This window comes from Adiantum capillus-veneris, chromosome 3 (assembly GCF_014529385.1).
Source record: "Adiantum capillus-veneris isolate H3 chromosome 3, ASM1452938v2, whole genome shotgun sequence".
NCBI classification, from domain to species: domain Eukaryota; kingdom Viridiplantae; phylum Streptophyta; class Polypodiopsida; order Polypodiales; family Pteridaceae; genus Adiantum; species Adiantum capillus-veneris.
In genome coordinates, this window is record NC_140933.1 from 158,729,790 (window position 1) to 158,744,704 (window position 14,915).

At 43.2% G+C, this 14,915-nt stretch overlaps 1 protein-coding gene across 3 annotated transcripts in view; it reads right to left on the reverse strand.

Moving 5' to 3' along the window:
• Positions 1-7,028: 7,028 nt before the first annotated feature.
• Positions 7,029-14,915, reverse strand: part of LOC147462054 (proteinaceous RNase P 2-like) — a 31,778-nt gene continuing 23,891 nt past the window's right edge. Inside the window, exons 3-7 of one of the 3 annotated variants that reach the window (XM_086509500.1) lie at positions 8,511-8,692; positions 8,294-8,414; positions 7,799-7,867; positions 7,371-7,718; positions 7,029-7,277 (exon numbers count right to left, since the gene is read on the reverse strand). In XM_086509500.1, coding sequence (XP_086365626.1) covers positions 7,377-7,718; positions 7,799-7,867; positions 8,294-8,414; positions 8,511-8,692 — 714 coding nt within the window. In that variant the 3' untranslated portion in view covers positions 7,029-7,277; positions 7,371-7,376. Of the gene's footprint in view, positions 7,719-7,798; positions 7,868-8,293; positions 8,415-8,510; positions 8,693-14,915 lie in introns of all 3 variants that reach the window. The other 2 variants (XM_086509501.1, XM_086509499.1) reach the window with 2 other exon arrangements.

Sequence of the window (14,915 nt, forward strand, 5' to 3'; positions counted from 1 at the left end):
CCTGGGGAGGTCCAATGAGGCAAAAGCCAAACCTATTTAGCAGCTAGGGCTCGCCCAAGAGAGGGAGGGGGGCTGATTTTTGCTTGGATTGACACACACACACACTCACACTTGACCATGTGTGAAGGAAGAATACTCTATCTCCTCCCAAGCTTTAATGGAGAGCTCATCACCTACTCCAAGCTTGTGAGATAGAAGCCTACATCAACACTCTCTTGGCATGTGGATGCAAATCCAACCAAGAGCCAAGCTTCAATGCATGCTCATCTTCTCTACCAAGCTAATTACTAAGCTAAGCTATGCTAATATGAGTGATTATGTGAGGAGATGTACATCTTTCTCGTAAGATACTTCTTTTTCCTCTCAATCTACTCTCATACCCTGCTAGCTCTCACCATCTTCGAAGGTGTGTGAGGTCTTGGGTCTGAGAACGGGGATAATTCAAGTTGTGTTTGATTAAGTGTTTTGCTTGGTGTATGAAGCTTCCATCTTCATTGCACTAGCTAGTCTTGAAGGAACACAAAGAATTGTATTGTACAATGTCTCTCTTGATGGGAGAAACCATAATACAAAGCCTTTTGGAGGGGGGACCGGCTCCATGCAAATCCGGTCCTCAACTGTTGTCAATAGCTTAATATCTCTCTCTTTTGAAAGTATTGTCGATGCTATCTAACTAGGTGTTATGCTTTTTGTTGCTCTCTCCACCCAAGCACTCTTGTAATTCTCATTAGGAATCTATTCTAATGAAATGCCCACTATGTTCATGCTAATTTCCGCTATACATAAGATTTTAGGCCATTAAATGTTACAGAGAGAGAGCAACAAAAAGCATAACACCTAGTTAGATAGCATCAACAATACTTTCAAAAGAGAGAGAATTAAGCTATTGACAACAGTTGAGGACCGGATTTGCATGGAACCGGTCCCCCCTCCAAAAGTCTTTGTATTATGGTTTCTCCCATCAAGAGAGACATTGTACAATACAATTCTTTGTGTTCCTTCAAGACTAGCTAGTGCAATGAAGATGAAAGCTTCATGCACTAAGCAAAACACTTAGTAAACACAACTTTAATTATCCCCGTTCTCATACCCAAGACCTCACACACCTTCGAAGATGGTGAGAGCTAGCAGGGTATGAGAGTAGATTGAGAGGAAGAAGGAGTATCTTACGAGAAAGATGTACATCTCCTCACATAATCACTCATATTAGCATAGCTTTAGCTTAGTAATTAGCTTGGTAGAGGAGATGAGCATGCATTGAAGCTTGGCTCTTGGTTGGATTTGCATCCACAAGCCAAGAGTGTGTCTATGTAGGCTTCTATCTCAGAAGCTTGGAGTAGGTGATGAGTTCTCCATTAAAGCTTGGGAAGAGATAGTCTTCTCTTTCTTCACACATCAGATTGTGTGAGTGTGATAATGCCTTGCAAAAATCAGCCCCCTCTCTCTCTTGGGCGAGCCCTCTTGCTATTTGCTCTTGCAGGATCCCCATTGGACCTCCCCAAGTCAAGCCAATGGCTATTAAGCAGCATAAGTGATAGCCTTCTGACATGTGTCCCCCTTTCACCTTTTGTGAGAGCTTTAGGTAATTTAATAATTAAACTAAACTCTCATTGGACCCCTTTGCCTCCTGGCCAATAGGAATCAGGCAAGCCATTGGGCTCCTAAATGCTCATTGGACCCCTTGGGAGACTGTCCAATAGTCTTCTAGGAGACTTAATTCTCATTGGTTCTTTTATTAAGTGTTTTTAAATTAATTAAACTAGATTTACTCTAGCCTAATTCTCATTGGTCCACCTCCAAGGCCATCCAATAGGAATTGGGCACACCTTTTGGGCATCTGGGCTAGGGAGCTGACATGTGTCCCTAATTCCCTTTGTGTAAAGGGAGCCTGTGTGTGTGTGACTTTCTCTCTCATCCCCTAGAAGAAGGGCTCGCCCCCTCCCATGTGTGTGGACATCTAGGCTAGGGAGCTGACATGTGTCCCTAATTCCCTTTGTGTAAAGGGAGCCTGTGTGTGTGTGTGTGTGTGACTTTGTCTCTCATCCCCTACAAGAAGGGCTCGCCCCCTCCCATGTGTGTGGGCATCTGGGCTAGGGAGCTGACATGTGTCCCTAATTCCCTTTGTGTAAAGGGATCCTGTGTGTGTGTGTGACTTTCTCTCTCATCCCCTAGAAGAAGGGCTCGCCCCCTCCCATGTAGGGATATGCAAAGACTTTTTAGTTACACACAAAGCATCCAATTTCCCCTAGGGTTGACCTTTGGACACAACCTTTGAATTTTGGAACCTTAGCATTTTGGAAGTCTTAATGGGCTGAACCTTAGGGTCTTTTTAGCCCATTGTTGCACATGGCTCTTTTGCAGATGGCCCCCCCTTTGGATCCCTATTTTCCCTCCTTTGGATCCCTACTGTGGCCGGTCTGCTAGCTTAACCAATATTCTAGCTTTTTCTCCCCTGGCACTTCCCCACATTAAATGATCAGTTTAATATGAGAAAATCAATTAGGAGAATTAGATATTGATTATTATGACAACTAAGTATGCTAACTAGCTTGTTATGTATGCTAACTAGCATAACTAGGTATGCTAATTAGCATGCATAGTATGCTAGCCACCATACCCGCTATGATGATTGGGTATGCTATCTAGCATACAAACTATGCTAACCATCATGCCCTCTGTGCTAACTAGCATTCACAGTATGCTAACTAGCATACCAATGTTTTCTTTTTATGTTGGTTTATTGATTCATATGTTTCCATTTATTATTATCTTACCAGAGAGTGGTGTGATTGGACGTCCTTGCCCTGTGAGCTTGCAACACCATTATGTTGGTATCCTCTGCTGCCAGGAGAAAGCTCTACATTTTGTCCTCGGGAAACATGCAACAACAAACCAAAGAAGATGATAGCTATGCGCATAGGGTAGCTTGATCGTTGTAGTGATATCTTGTACTTCTAATGACAGACCACAGCCAGTACACCGGTTGATCGTCGTCCCGTCGCATACCCCTCCTATCCTTTTCGTAAAAGTATCCATAGCTAATTTACAAAGTGCAGTGGGGAAGAAGGATCCTTGTAGCATCTTGCTTGTATGCATGAGTAGTTGCAATTGACTTTCACACGCATGCACTTTTGCTTTCTACACCTCCACATTAATCTACAAACCAAAGAAAATAAGAGCGTGGTAAGTACATAGGATAGTTGTACACATGTTCCAAACATACAATGCAACCCAAAAGTCATGGACAGTTACATGATGACAAGTTATGTCAATTTTAGCATCAATGTGGGTCTCTTTAAGTGTCTCTATCTTCACTTTGAGCTCTATTTCCCTCTTTACATCCAAATTGTGACCCTGTAGTAAGCTCTACAGTTTGTTATCAGCATCATGAAGCTTCTGTCTCATAGCAACCACAACTGGGCTAATCCTAGCATTGCTTGCTTTCAAACCCCTCGCAGCTTCGAGCTCCTGTCTTCCGTTGACGAGATGTTGTTTAGCATCCTACACTTCTTTTAGGAGATGATCACCGACAACCTTAATGTGTTGCAAATCCTCAAGGCCAAAATATGACAAGCTTTATGCCCCTTGATGAGTGTTGTGGTGAGAGAGAGGGCCTTGGTAGCTTTTGCAATATTCGTGGCTAGTCGGCCCAAGTAGTCCACCTTCATTTTCGTAGACCCCTCCTCAAAGTTTTGACATGAACGATGGGAATTACACATCTTCCACGTTTCGACATGGGACTCGTAGTATCCTTTTTCTTGAAGGTCCTACAAATGTTGGACAACAAACTCAGCCCAATTGAATTGCATGGCTGAACCGCTTGCAATTGTCGTCAGATTGAATTATTTCACAAACCCGTTCACAAATGCAGAGTTGATCTCCATGTTGGTTGGGGCCTTCTGGTACACCCTGTAGTGCAGTTGCATCACCTAGTCATACAGATCGCTATGTGTAGAACTGCATTTAATGTGATATTTAATGCGATCCTTCGGCTCTTTGAAAACATTGAACCACTCCACATCTGTGATTTCGTCGCACTTACCACTTTGGGGTCGGCACCATCCATCGAGAGGCCATGAACAACATTGAAATCTTCTGCTACAATACAAAATTTCTCTTGCACTAGGATGTTGATCTTGGGAGCTTTCCATCAGCCTGCACACCTCCAATGTCGCAAGATATTACAATGCAAGGCTATCCATAGCAAACGGAAAATTTTCTATATATTGGGAAATAATATATGTATCTCACATTTCATGCATACAGGAGATAGTCAAACACAGAGAAACAATCAACACCTTACAGAGCTTCTTTAAGCAGACCCACTAGAAAAGAACCCTCGAGTAATTTGTGCACAAGCTTGAACCATAACTGATCAATTCACACACACACACACACACACACACACACACACACACACACACACACACACACACACACACATAGGCCTAGTGTAATGTGAGATATAGTCAGTGTCAATCGGTGGCACAGAGAGAGAGAGAGAGAGAGAGAGAGAGAGTAAGTCGTTCTTCCCCTTCCCTCCATGCATGTTCTTTGGCATTGGGGATCCTTGGGATTCAGATAGTTTCACTCTTTTGCGGGTCTAAGGAGAAGCAGCAGAAGCTTTTGCCATCGACTTCTTTCTTCGTGAAGTGTCAAGAGAGTCCTCGTCGGAGGTGGTTGGCTGCTAGCCGCGATGTTCTCCACTTAGGCAGCATGGCGAGCTGAAAGACGGCTTGCAGCTCGCAATCGCCTCCACCCCTCTCTCCTACATGTGGCCCTTGCGCCATGCTTCCCTCCATGAATAATGACTCCACCACTACTTAAAAGTAAAGTCTTAGCGTAAATTTTCAAGCTCGTTTGAACTTTGGTCCAATTTTTTTAAAGTATTTTTACAGCTCATGATGAAAATCCACACACTTGAAGGACATCGCTCTCCTTATGGTTACAAGATATGCTTGTTGGCACATGCTAACTAGCACGAAAAGCATGACGCGTTAACGTGCTTCCACCCATTAGCATTTTAAAACAAAGTAAAATTAAAAAAACATAAAAATAAAGACACATTGAAAAACTAAAACAAAGAATATTTTAATAAATTCATAAGAAATGATAGATTTAACATGCATAGAAAATAGTATAACAATCTAATGAAATGAATCGTTGTGAAGTCCTTAAATAAAAGGACTCTTTACAAAATAAAATAAGAAAAACTTTATTAAATCAATACTTCAAATCATGGGATCAAACTCCTATGAATACACTCTTTAATCCTTTGTTCTTTAATCTAAAGCCTTTTTCAGCATACCAAGAAAATGAATGGGACTTTGGAAAATAGCATTCAAGAAGACATGGTTTCTTTCTCTTCAAGACTTTTAAGGCTCCCTTAAGGGACACATGTCTAACAATTAGAATTGAACAACCTTCACCCATATGGATACTAAGGCCTTTAGCATGCCAAAAAGAATAGCAAGAAATTGGGCATGGTTAGAAAATTGTTTTTCTCCCAACAAGGAGTGGCATAGCTATCATACCAAATTATGCATCAATTCAATCTAAGACATCACGATGTGGCATGGAAACGGGTGAGTTGGTTGATAGCCGAATGAGTTCTAGAGAATGCAACGCAAGACCCTGAACAGCGTGTTTGAGATAAGTGGGATCACATCATTGGCATGCCATCTTGTTAAACTAACCATGGCATTCTATGTAGACAATGCCAAAATGGCCATCTCTCTTCAAAACCTATGCATCCTAGGGAAGCATATCTTGTAGGTATGTGTTTCAACTTTATTGCATAAATCCATGCAACTCTTTAGGATAGCAGGCAACTAGCAAATCGAACACACACAACATTGAACTTCCAGTGGGAAAGATTTTACGTTCACAAAGTACAAAGATTTGGATGTGCACACCTTGGTGTTCCCATCTTTCTTAGACTCTGACGTCATCATCATAAGTAGTCCTCACATCTTTGAGAGAGAGAGAGAGAGAGAGAGAGAGAGAGAGATTGCCCCCCTTTTAGTAATCCTTGATTGCAGCAGCGCTCACACTCGCGTTTGAGAATCAACGGGATTATGAGACAATATCACACAGATGTATACAGATGGAACACAAGTGACTCCTCACGAATTGAGGAAGGAAAGTTTTTTCCACGAAGAGCCATTTCTTCACATTATCAAGAATAGACTTGTATGGCGATCAAGATAAATGGAATTACACCTCACACAAGCTTAGATATGTCATAACCACACTTGACACCTCCTCCCATCCTATCACCTCCAAAGCGTTGGATATACAAAACATGCAACTAAAAGCTAGACAGAGGAGATATAGGACAAGATACTGGCACGATTTCATTGACTCCTTGGAGAGGGCTTGGGGCAACTATCTGGGCTGATTGATCACATTTATCATAAGTCCTGTTAATATTTTACCATTGCTGAATCCAGGCCTCTATCACAGTAACTCGATTGTCGCTCTCATATGAGCATAGTGATGCCATGATGCAACCACATATGAGCAAGTTTACATTATGAAACTCCTAATAATCTACTCAGGAGGTCAAGGTTTACGAGGTTTACGCAACCAGCTGGCTGTACTTACTTATTGCTTACAGATATAGCACTTTTTTATCCCCCTTAAGTCTCATATTAGACATTTGGAGCCTGTGACGAGGATGTGATCAGTTTGGATCATATGATGTAATTTTTTTTATCACAGAATGTTTATTGAAAGATGTGTAAACAATTACAAGAAAACTGTTAGTTTGGAAAATTTCTATAAAGTCATTTTTAAAAAACTAATGGTTCCAATTACCCAGTTTTTGTTATTTGAAAAGAAAACGGTTATTTGAGAGCACTTCATAGATTTTTTAGGCCTTATGCAGACATGAAAATTAATCTCTCTCTCTCTCTCTCTCTCTCTCTCTCTCTCTCTCTCTCTCACACACACACACACACACACAACTTGATTGACAAGTCATGAAAGAACATGATCACAAAACTGGTGGAATCAACATAATGATCACTTGTGGAATCAAGATAATGATCACTTAATATAAGCTGCTTCTTGACAAGCATTTTCAAGGGTGTTAACACTCAGGAGCCAAGTGTATTATATGACTCCAATCAATTGGTTTATTCTTCCGATGGGTAGCGACACTCGCCAGCACCATGCATAATGACCATCTTTGACGTCCAAGTAATGATCAGGATTTTGTGGAGAATATAAAAGTCTTTACAAGCAATTATCCAGTCCTGTTCTTTTGAAAATTCCTGCACTAAATGATCAACCAAATTTAGATATTTCAAAGCCACGCATGCAATGATGCTGAATTCCTACTCAGCAAAATTTTTCTGACAAACCACCTCTTATCATATATCATAAGTGATTACAGACATCGAAGCTTGCTCTGCTGCCTCAAGTTTCAGCAATGTTTCAGAAGAACAGGATAATGCAGGTATCTTTTCTCCACTTGCTTGAGAAGAGCAGTCTTTGATCCTTTCTTTTGAAGGAGACACAAGATTGGAATCACAACCTCGCTTGTTTATCCCGTCTTTTGGGAGCATTTCAACATTGGGCTTTTGTTCTAGTGTGGTTGAACGTTTTAACTCTGATAAGAGCGTACTTGACCTGGTCACACACATCCATTCTCGTGGAGATTCGACATCATTCCCACCAGAGTGGGGTATATGCCAACTGCCACCTTGAGATTCCTAATATGGTTGCAAAAGAGTTTCAGCTTCCTATAATCAAAAACTAAACATAACAAGAGTGTGAGTACCCTTTGCCGTACCTGAATAATAGTTGAGTAAGGTGGCGGCATGAGTAGCTCCAAACCATTTGCTGAAAATGTGAAGCGCACCTGTGCATCACAATTCAAACATGGACTTCACTGTGTGCTATAAGAATTGTAACAGTTCGAGAGTCTATAACTTGCAACTTAATCTCGAGTATATGCTACTTATGAAAAGAAAAACACCAAAGGCATCTAATGGCTTCCTGCCATCTCCAAATCTTTCTGATCAAATTATGCCTTCAAATAAGCCTGGGTTCAGACAAGGCGGAGGAAACGTGGAGGGAAGGGGCGTGCAGAGCGTGTAGAGTGGTTAGCTGCCAATGCCATTCTCTGACCTCAGCCTAAGAACTGAAGGACTCCAGCCCTAAAAGTACACAGGCAGACCGGGACTTCTCTTCTTTCTTGGGTGTGCATGGGTGGTGTTGTTGGCAGTTGACACTAGTGGAAAACAGGACTGGTAGTAGACTTTGAAAAGATGAGACTGTGATTTACCTGGTGTCTTTCTTTCCACTTGGGAAAAAAATTGTTTCCTAGCAGCTCAAAGAGATGATCCCGCATTTCATCATTGGTTACAAGAAGACTCTTGCACTTTACAGCAGCATACATCCAATACCTACAAAACGCAGAGGGTAAGTAAGAACAAACTGCAGTCAATATTGAGGTAAAGATTGTCAATGAAAGTGTGTCAAACAGCTTGAAGCTTCACTACCAATCATCATTGGAGCCGTGTGGTGTGGAATACAAAATATTTTCGTTCACCCAGCTGTCAATGATGTTCTGCGATCTTGGGGAACGAGATCCTCCATCTGATGTACGTCGGCAGTGAAGAACTATCAATGGTGGTCTTTTTATCAAGCTCCTGGATTTCATGGCATTTGCAACAGTGGCAACCTAAAACTTACACACTGAGACTTAGCGGTTATTAAAAAACATAAGAATACAAAACAGCAACCTGATTTTCTAATAGCTAGAGCCTCTTGTAGCTTCATGAAAATTCTGAAACCAAAGCCGGCAGTACAATGCTTTACGACACGCACACGTGCTACACACCCACGTACAAAAACACAACACAAACTTTATATCAAACGATAAGATGACAGCAATGATAGAAATCGGAAAACCACTTCTACAAACATCCCTATTGTGAGACACATTTCCATTAAGGCATTGCGTTTCAACTTGATTGCGCATGAGAGAGGAATATGTTGGATGATCCAAGTTCGCCCTCTAGTAACTAGTTTGGATGAAAACTAATTTAAGTTTATTGAGAGCTATAAAGATTGTTTTACTAATTCTTCGCCTAACAATGCAGATCTTAGAATGATCCCATACAAAGCAGTTCACCACCAAACCAACCACCCTATTGCATCAGTGAAGGCCAGTAGAAGAGAGCCTGAAGGAAAGAAGAGAGGAAAACAAATAGAGGAGACAAACACACAGAGAGAGAGAGAGAGAGAGAGAGAGAGAGAGGCAGAAGAAGAAGCAGAGGGTCCTCACATCGTAGGAACAATGCCAAGAGACCTCAAAAAGATCTTTGACGAGGCTTGAACTTGGGTGATAGAAAGGTTATTCTAGTTCCTCCTTATTCACTCTCAGTCTCTCTTACACACACACACACACGCCCACACGAGGGATAATGACCATAGAGCAATAACTATAGTGAATGCTTATCCAGCTGAATGAATTAGAATAAGGGGTAGGGGTCACTTATACCAGGATAAGTGACCTACAGTCCTGCAAATAGGACATCACGAAATAATGACAATTGGCATGAAAGCTAATAAATGTGCCAGCTCATCTAAAAATGGGGGAACTCGACCAAAGGAGGAATATGTATTGATGAATTGATAGCAGTCTTGGCGTATTAGGGTGATTTAGCAGGCTAATAATGTGGCCACATCATCAAAATACTTGATGGCATTTTGGGGTGACTCAAGAGTCAGCACGCTAACAACTCTGTCGCATCATTTAAATAATGAGAAGTGGCATGAAAGCTAATAAATGTGCCACCTCAAATAAAAATGAGGCAATTGGAACAAAAAAGGGGGTCAAACTTTCTAAAAAATTCCACGACCAAAACGGACTCAAATGCATATGCAAGGCCATCCAGCATACAAAGATGGCATAAACTAAGGATGCCACCATTTAATGATGGCATTTGCCCAACAGAGCCTGGTACTTCTTAGTCAGAAAAAAAACAGCATGTTATACATGTGCATAGACAACAAGTCTCTAGACAAGATTACAATCAAGAATTCTTGGATTGACAATCTCTTAGCTCCAAGGTGCCCATATCTTTAACTGCATATCATCAGTGTAAGTGAAGAGTGCGCGAAGGCGGTGCGTGTGCGGAGAGAGAGAGAGAGAGAGAGTCACAAACTGGTGACGTGGCAGAACCCCGGACATAAACACACACACACACACACACACACACACACACACACACTGCAGGAAATGCACCGACAGTCCAACATGGCAAAGTGTACAGAATCCCGCCAAATGCGCTGACTGCTGACGTGGCAGCGTACGGACTGTATGGACCCGCAAAACGCGCCGACAAACTGACGTAGCTGCAGCGTACGGAATTTCCCGTTTTCCGCTGACTATACAAATTTTCGCTTTTTGCGGAGCTGTACGGAATTAGCCTAACTGCTTTTGTTACAGTTGCTTTTGATTTTGAGTTAAAAGCTTTTGGGGCTCTGCTTTTGGGCATCCCTTGTAAGAATAAATAAGCCCAAGGGACTCACTTCTCAGGGCATTTGGACGCAAAGACTGAGAGTGAGCACCCGCGGGCTCTTTGTACTTTACACACAGATTAATATAAAAATAAATACCGAAAGGGGCGCCAGTCTTTGGAGCCAATACCTCTTGGCACGGAACTACGCCGGGCTGTGTCGTCTCTTGTGAACTGTTTTGAAGTGAATCTCTGTTGTGTCGCGGTAGAATCTTGACTTGGGGTGTCCAAGTTTATTACAGTGACTGCTGCCAGCGCTAATTCTGTACAGCTCCATAAAAAGCGGAAATCCGTACAGTCTACGGAAAACACGGAATTCCGTACGCTGCAGCTACGTCAGCCCGTCGGCGCGTTTTGCGGGTTCGTACAGTCCGTACGTTTCCACGTCAGCAGTCAACGCATTTTGCGGGATTCCATGCTGCTTGCCTCGTCAGCCTGTCGGCGCATTTCCCGTAGGGTCTGTGTGTGTGTTTATGTCCGAGGACCTGCCACATCACCGATTTTGTTACAGTTGGTTTTGATTTTGAGTTAAAAACTTTTGGGGTTCTGCTTTTGGGCATCCCTTGTAAGAATAAATAAGCCCAAGGGTCCGCCAAGAGGCCTCAAAAAGATGTGTGACGAGGCTTGAACTTGGGTGATAAAAGGTTATTCTTGTTCTTCCTTATTCACTCTCAGTCTCTCTTATACACACATGCCCACACAAGGGATAATGACCATAGAGCAATAACTATAGAGAATGCTTATCCAGCTAAATGAATTAGAATAAGCGGTAGGGGTCACTTATACCAGGATAATTGACCTAGAGTCCTGCAAATAGGACATCACAAAATGATGACAATTGGTATTAAAGCTTATAAATGTGCCAGCTCATCTAAAAATGGGGGAACTCGACCAATGGAGGGGTAACAGTAAAATCATCACCAATATGTATTGATGAATTGATAGCAGTCTTGGCGTTTTAGGGTGATTTAGCAGGCTTCTAATGCTACCACATCATCAAAATAATTGATGGCATTTTGGGGTGACTCAGGAGTCAGCACACTAACAACTCTGTCACGTCATCAAAATAATAAGAAGTGGCATGAAAGCTAGTAAATGTGCCACATCAAATAAAAATGAGGCAATTGGAACAAAAAAGGGGTCAAACTTTCTTTAAAAAATCCACGACCAAAACGGACTCAAATGCATATGTAAGGGCCATCCAGCATACAAAGATGGCATAAACTAAGGATGCCACCATCTAATGATGGCATTTGTCCAATAGAGCCTAGTACTTCTTAGTGCTCTTCGGTTCTACTAGCTCAGAAAAAGAACAACATGTTATACATGTGCATAGACAACAAGTCTCTAGACAAGATTACAATCAAGAATTCTTGGATTGACAATTATCATCAGTGTAAGTGGAGAGTGCGCGTATGCCGTGCGTGTGCAGAGAGAGAGAGAGTGTGTCACAAACTGGTGACGTGGCAGGCCCCCGCACATACACACTACGGGAAATGCGCCAACAGGCCAACATGGTAATGTGTACGGAATCCCGCCAAATGCGTTGACTGCTGACGTGGCAACCAACGGATTGTACGAACCCACAAAACGCACCGACAGACTGACGTAGCTGCAACCGTGCAACGTATGGAATTTCGCGAAAAACTGTACAGATTTTCGCTTTTTATGGAGCTGTACGGAATTAGCGCTAGCTGCTTTTGTTACACTTGCTTTTGATTTTGAGTTAAAAGCTTTTGAGGCTCTGCTTTTGGGCATCCCTTGTAAGAATAAATAAGCCCAAGGGCCTCAATTCTCAGGGCATCTAGACGCAGAGACTGAGAGTGAGCACCTGCAGGCTCTTTGTACTTTGCACACAGATTAATATAAAAATAAATACCAAAAGGGGTGCCAGTCTTTGGGGCCAATACCTCCAGGCACGGAACTACCCCGGGCCGTGTCGTCTCTTGTGAACTGTTTTGAAGTGAATCTCTCGTGTCACGGTAGAATCTTGACTTGGGGTGTCAAAGTTTCTTACAGTGACTGGTGATGTGGCAAGCCCCCGGACATAAACACACAAACACACACCCTACGGGAAATGCGCCGATAGGCTGACGAGGCAAGCTGTACGGAATCCCGCAAAATGCGTTGATTGCTGGCGTGGCAGCGTACGAACTGTACAAACCCGCAAAACGCACTGACAGACTGACATAGCCGCAACGTAAGGAATTTCGTGTTTTTCGCTGACTGTGCAGATTTTCGCTTTTGATGGAGCTATACGGGATTAGTGCTAGCAGCTTTTGTTACAGTTGCTTTTGATTTTGAGTTAAAAGCCTTTGGGGCTCTGCTTTTGGGCATCTTTTGTAAGAATAAATAAGCCCATGGGCCTCAATTCTCAGGGCATCTGGACGCAAAGACTGAGAGTGAGCACCCGCGGGCTCTTTGCACTCTGCACACAGATTAATATAAAATAAATACCGAGAGGGGCGCCAGTCTTTGGGACCAATACCTCTAGGCACGGGTGACAGAACTACGTCGGGCCGTATCGTCTCTTGTGGACTGTTTTAAAGTGAATCTCTGTTGTGTAGCGGTAAAATCTTGACTTGGGGTGTCCAAGTTTCTTAACTGACTGGTGATGTGGCAAGCCCCCGGACATACACACACAAACACACACCCTACGGGAAATGGGCCGACCGGCTGACGAAGCAAGCTGTACGGAATCCCGCAAAATGCGTTGATTGCTGATGTGGCAGCATACGAACTGTACGGACCCGCAAAACGCACCGACGGGCTAACGTAGCTGCGGCGTACAGAATTCCTTGTTTTTCGCAGATTGTACGGATTGCTGCTTTTTACGGAGCTGTACGGAATTAGCGCTGGCAGCTTTTGTTGCAGTTACTTTTGATTTTGAGTTAAAAGCTTTTGGGGCTCTCCTTTTGGGCATCCCTTGTAAGAATAAATCAGCCGAAGGGCCTCACTTCTCAGGGCATCTGGACGTAGAGACTGAGAATGAGCACCCGCGGGCTCTTTGTTCTTTGCACGCAGATTAATATGAAAATAAATACCGAAAGGGGCGCCAGGCTTTGGGGCCAATACCTCTTGGCACGGAACTACACCGGGCCGTGTAGTCTCTTGTAAACTGCTTTGGAGTGAATCTCTGTTGTGTCGCGGTAGAATCTTGACTTGGCGTGTCCAAGTTCGTTACAGTGACTGGTGATGTGGCAAGCCTACGAACATAAACACACACACACACACACCCTTCGGGAAATGCACCGACAGGCTGACAAGGCAAGTTGTACGGAATCCCGCAAAATGTGATGACTGTTGACGTGGCAGCGTACGGACTGTACGAACCCGCAAAACACACCGACAGACTGACGTAGCTACAACGTACGGAATTCCGCGTTTTTTGCTGACTATACGGATTTTCGCTTTTTATGGAGCTGTACGGAATCAGCGCTAGCAGCTTTTGTTACAATTGGTTTTGATTTTGAGTTAAAAGCTTTTGGGGCTCTGCTTTTGGGCATTCCTTGTGAGAGTAAATAAGCCCAAGGGCCCCAATTCTCAAGAAATCTGGACGAAGAGACTGAGAGTGAGCACCCGCATACTCTTTGTACTTTGCACACAGATTAATATAAAAATAAATACCGAAAGGGGCACCAATCTATGAGGCCAATACCTCTTGGCACGGAACTACGACAGGCTGTGTCGTCTCTTGTGAACTGTTTTAAAGTGAATCTCTGCTATGTCGCGGTAGAATCTTGACTTGGGGTGTCCAAGTTTGTTACACACACGAAACCAGTTGGTAGATAGCAGCACTTGGAAAAGCGTACGTTCTTTGCTGCTGTTTCACTCACCATCGTTGAGGCCCCCCTCCCCCCCTTCCTGCGCACGATGCCCCTGCCTTCCCTCGCACCATTGCTCCCTCTCCTTTGTTGATTCGCGCGCTGTCCCTGTCCGTACACCTCGAGAGTTTTAATGAATTATGCAGAGCTTATGGAAAAGTCAACGGCTTGAAAGCCCTTATTTTCTTTGACCCCGGAGCTATGGAGAACTTCATCCATCCAGAATTCTTGGAGCAGATGCACTTTGATTATGATGCAGAGGGTGGAGAAATTGAAGCTGAGCTAGCCACGGGGCAAACTCAGAAAGTGGTACCGCTCATTGGTGCACTTCCAGTGACTATACAAGATTATCATGGAAAAGCCGATTTCCACATTATGAAGTTGGGCAATTGCGACGTTCTCTTGGGCATGCCCTGGCACGACAAAAATGATGCAACTCTCTAGGTCCAGAACCGAACTATCACCGTGATGCAGAAGGGCAAGCCCGTTGTCCTCAAAGTTCGATTGTCCGAACAAAATCCCGAATGACCTCTCTAGTTGTTTTCTACTTAGATAC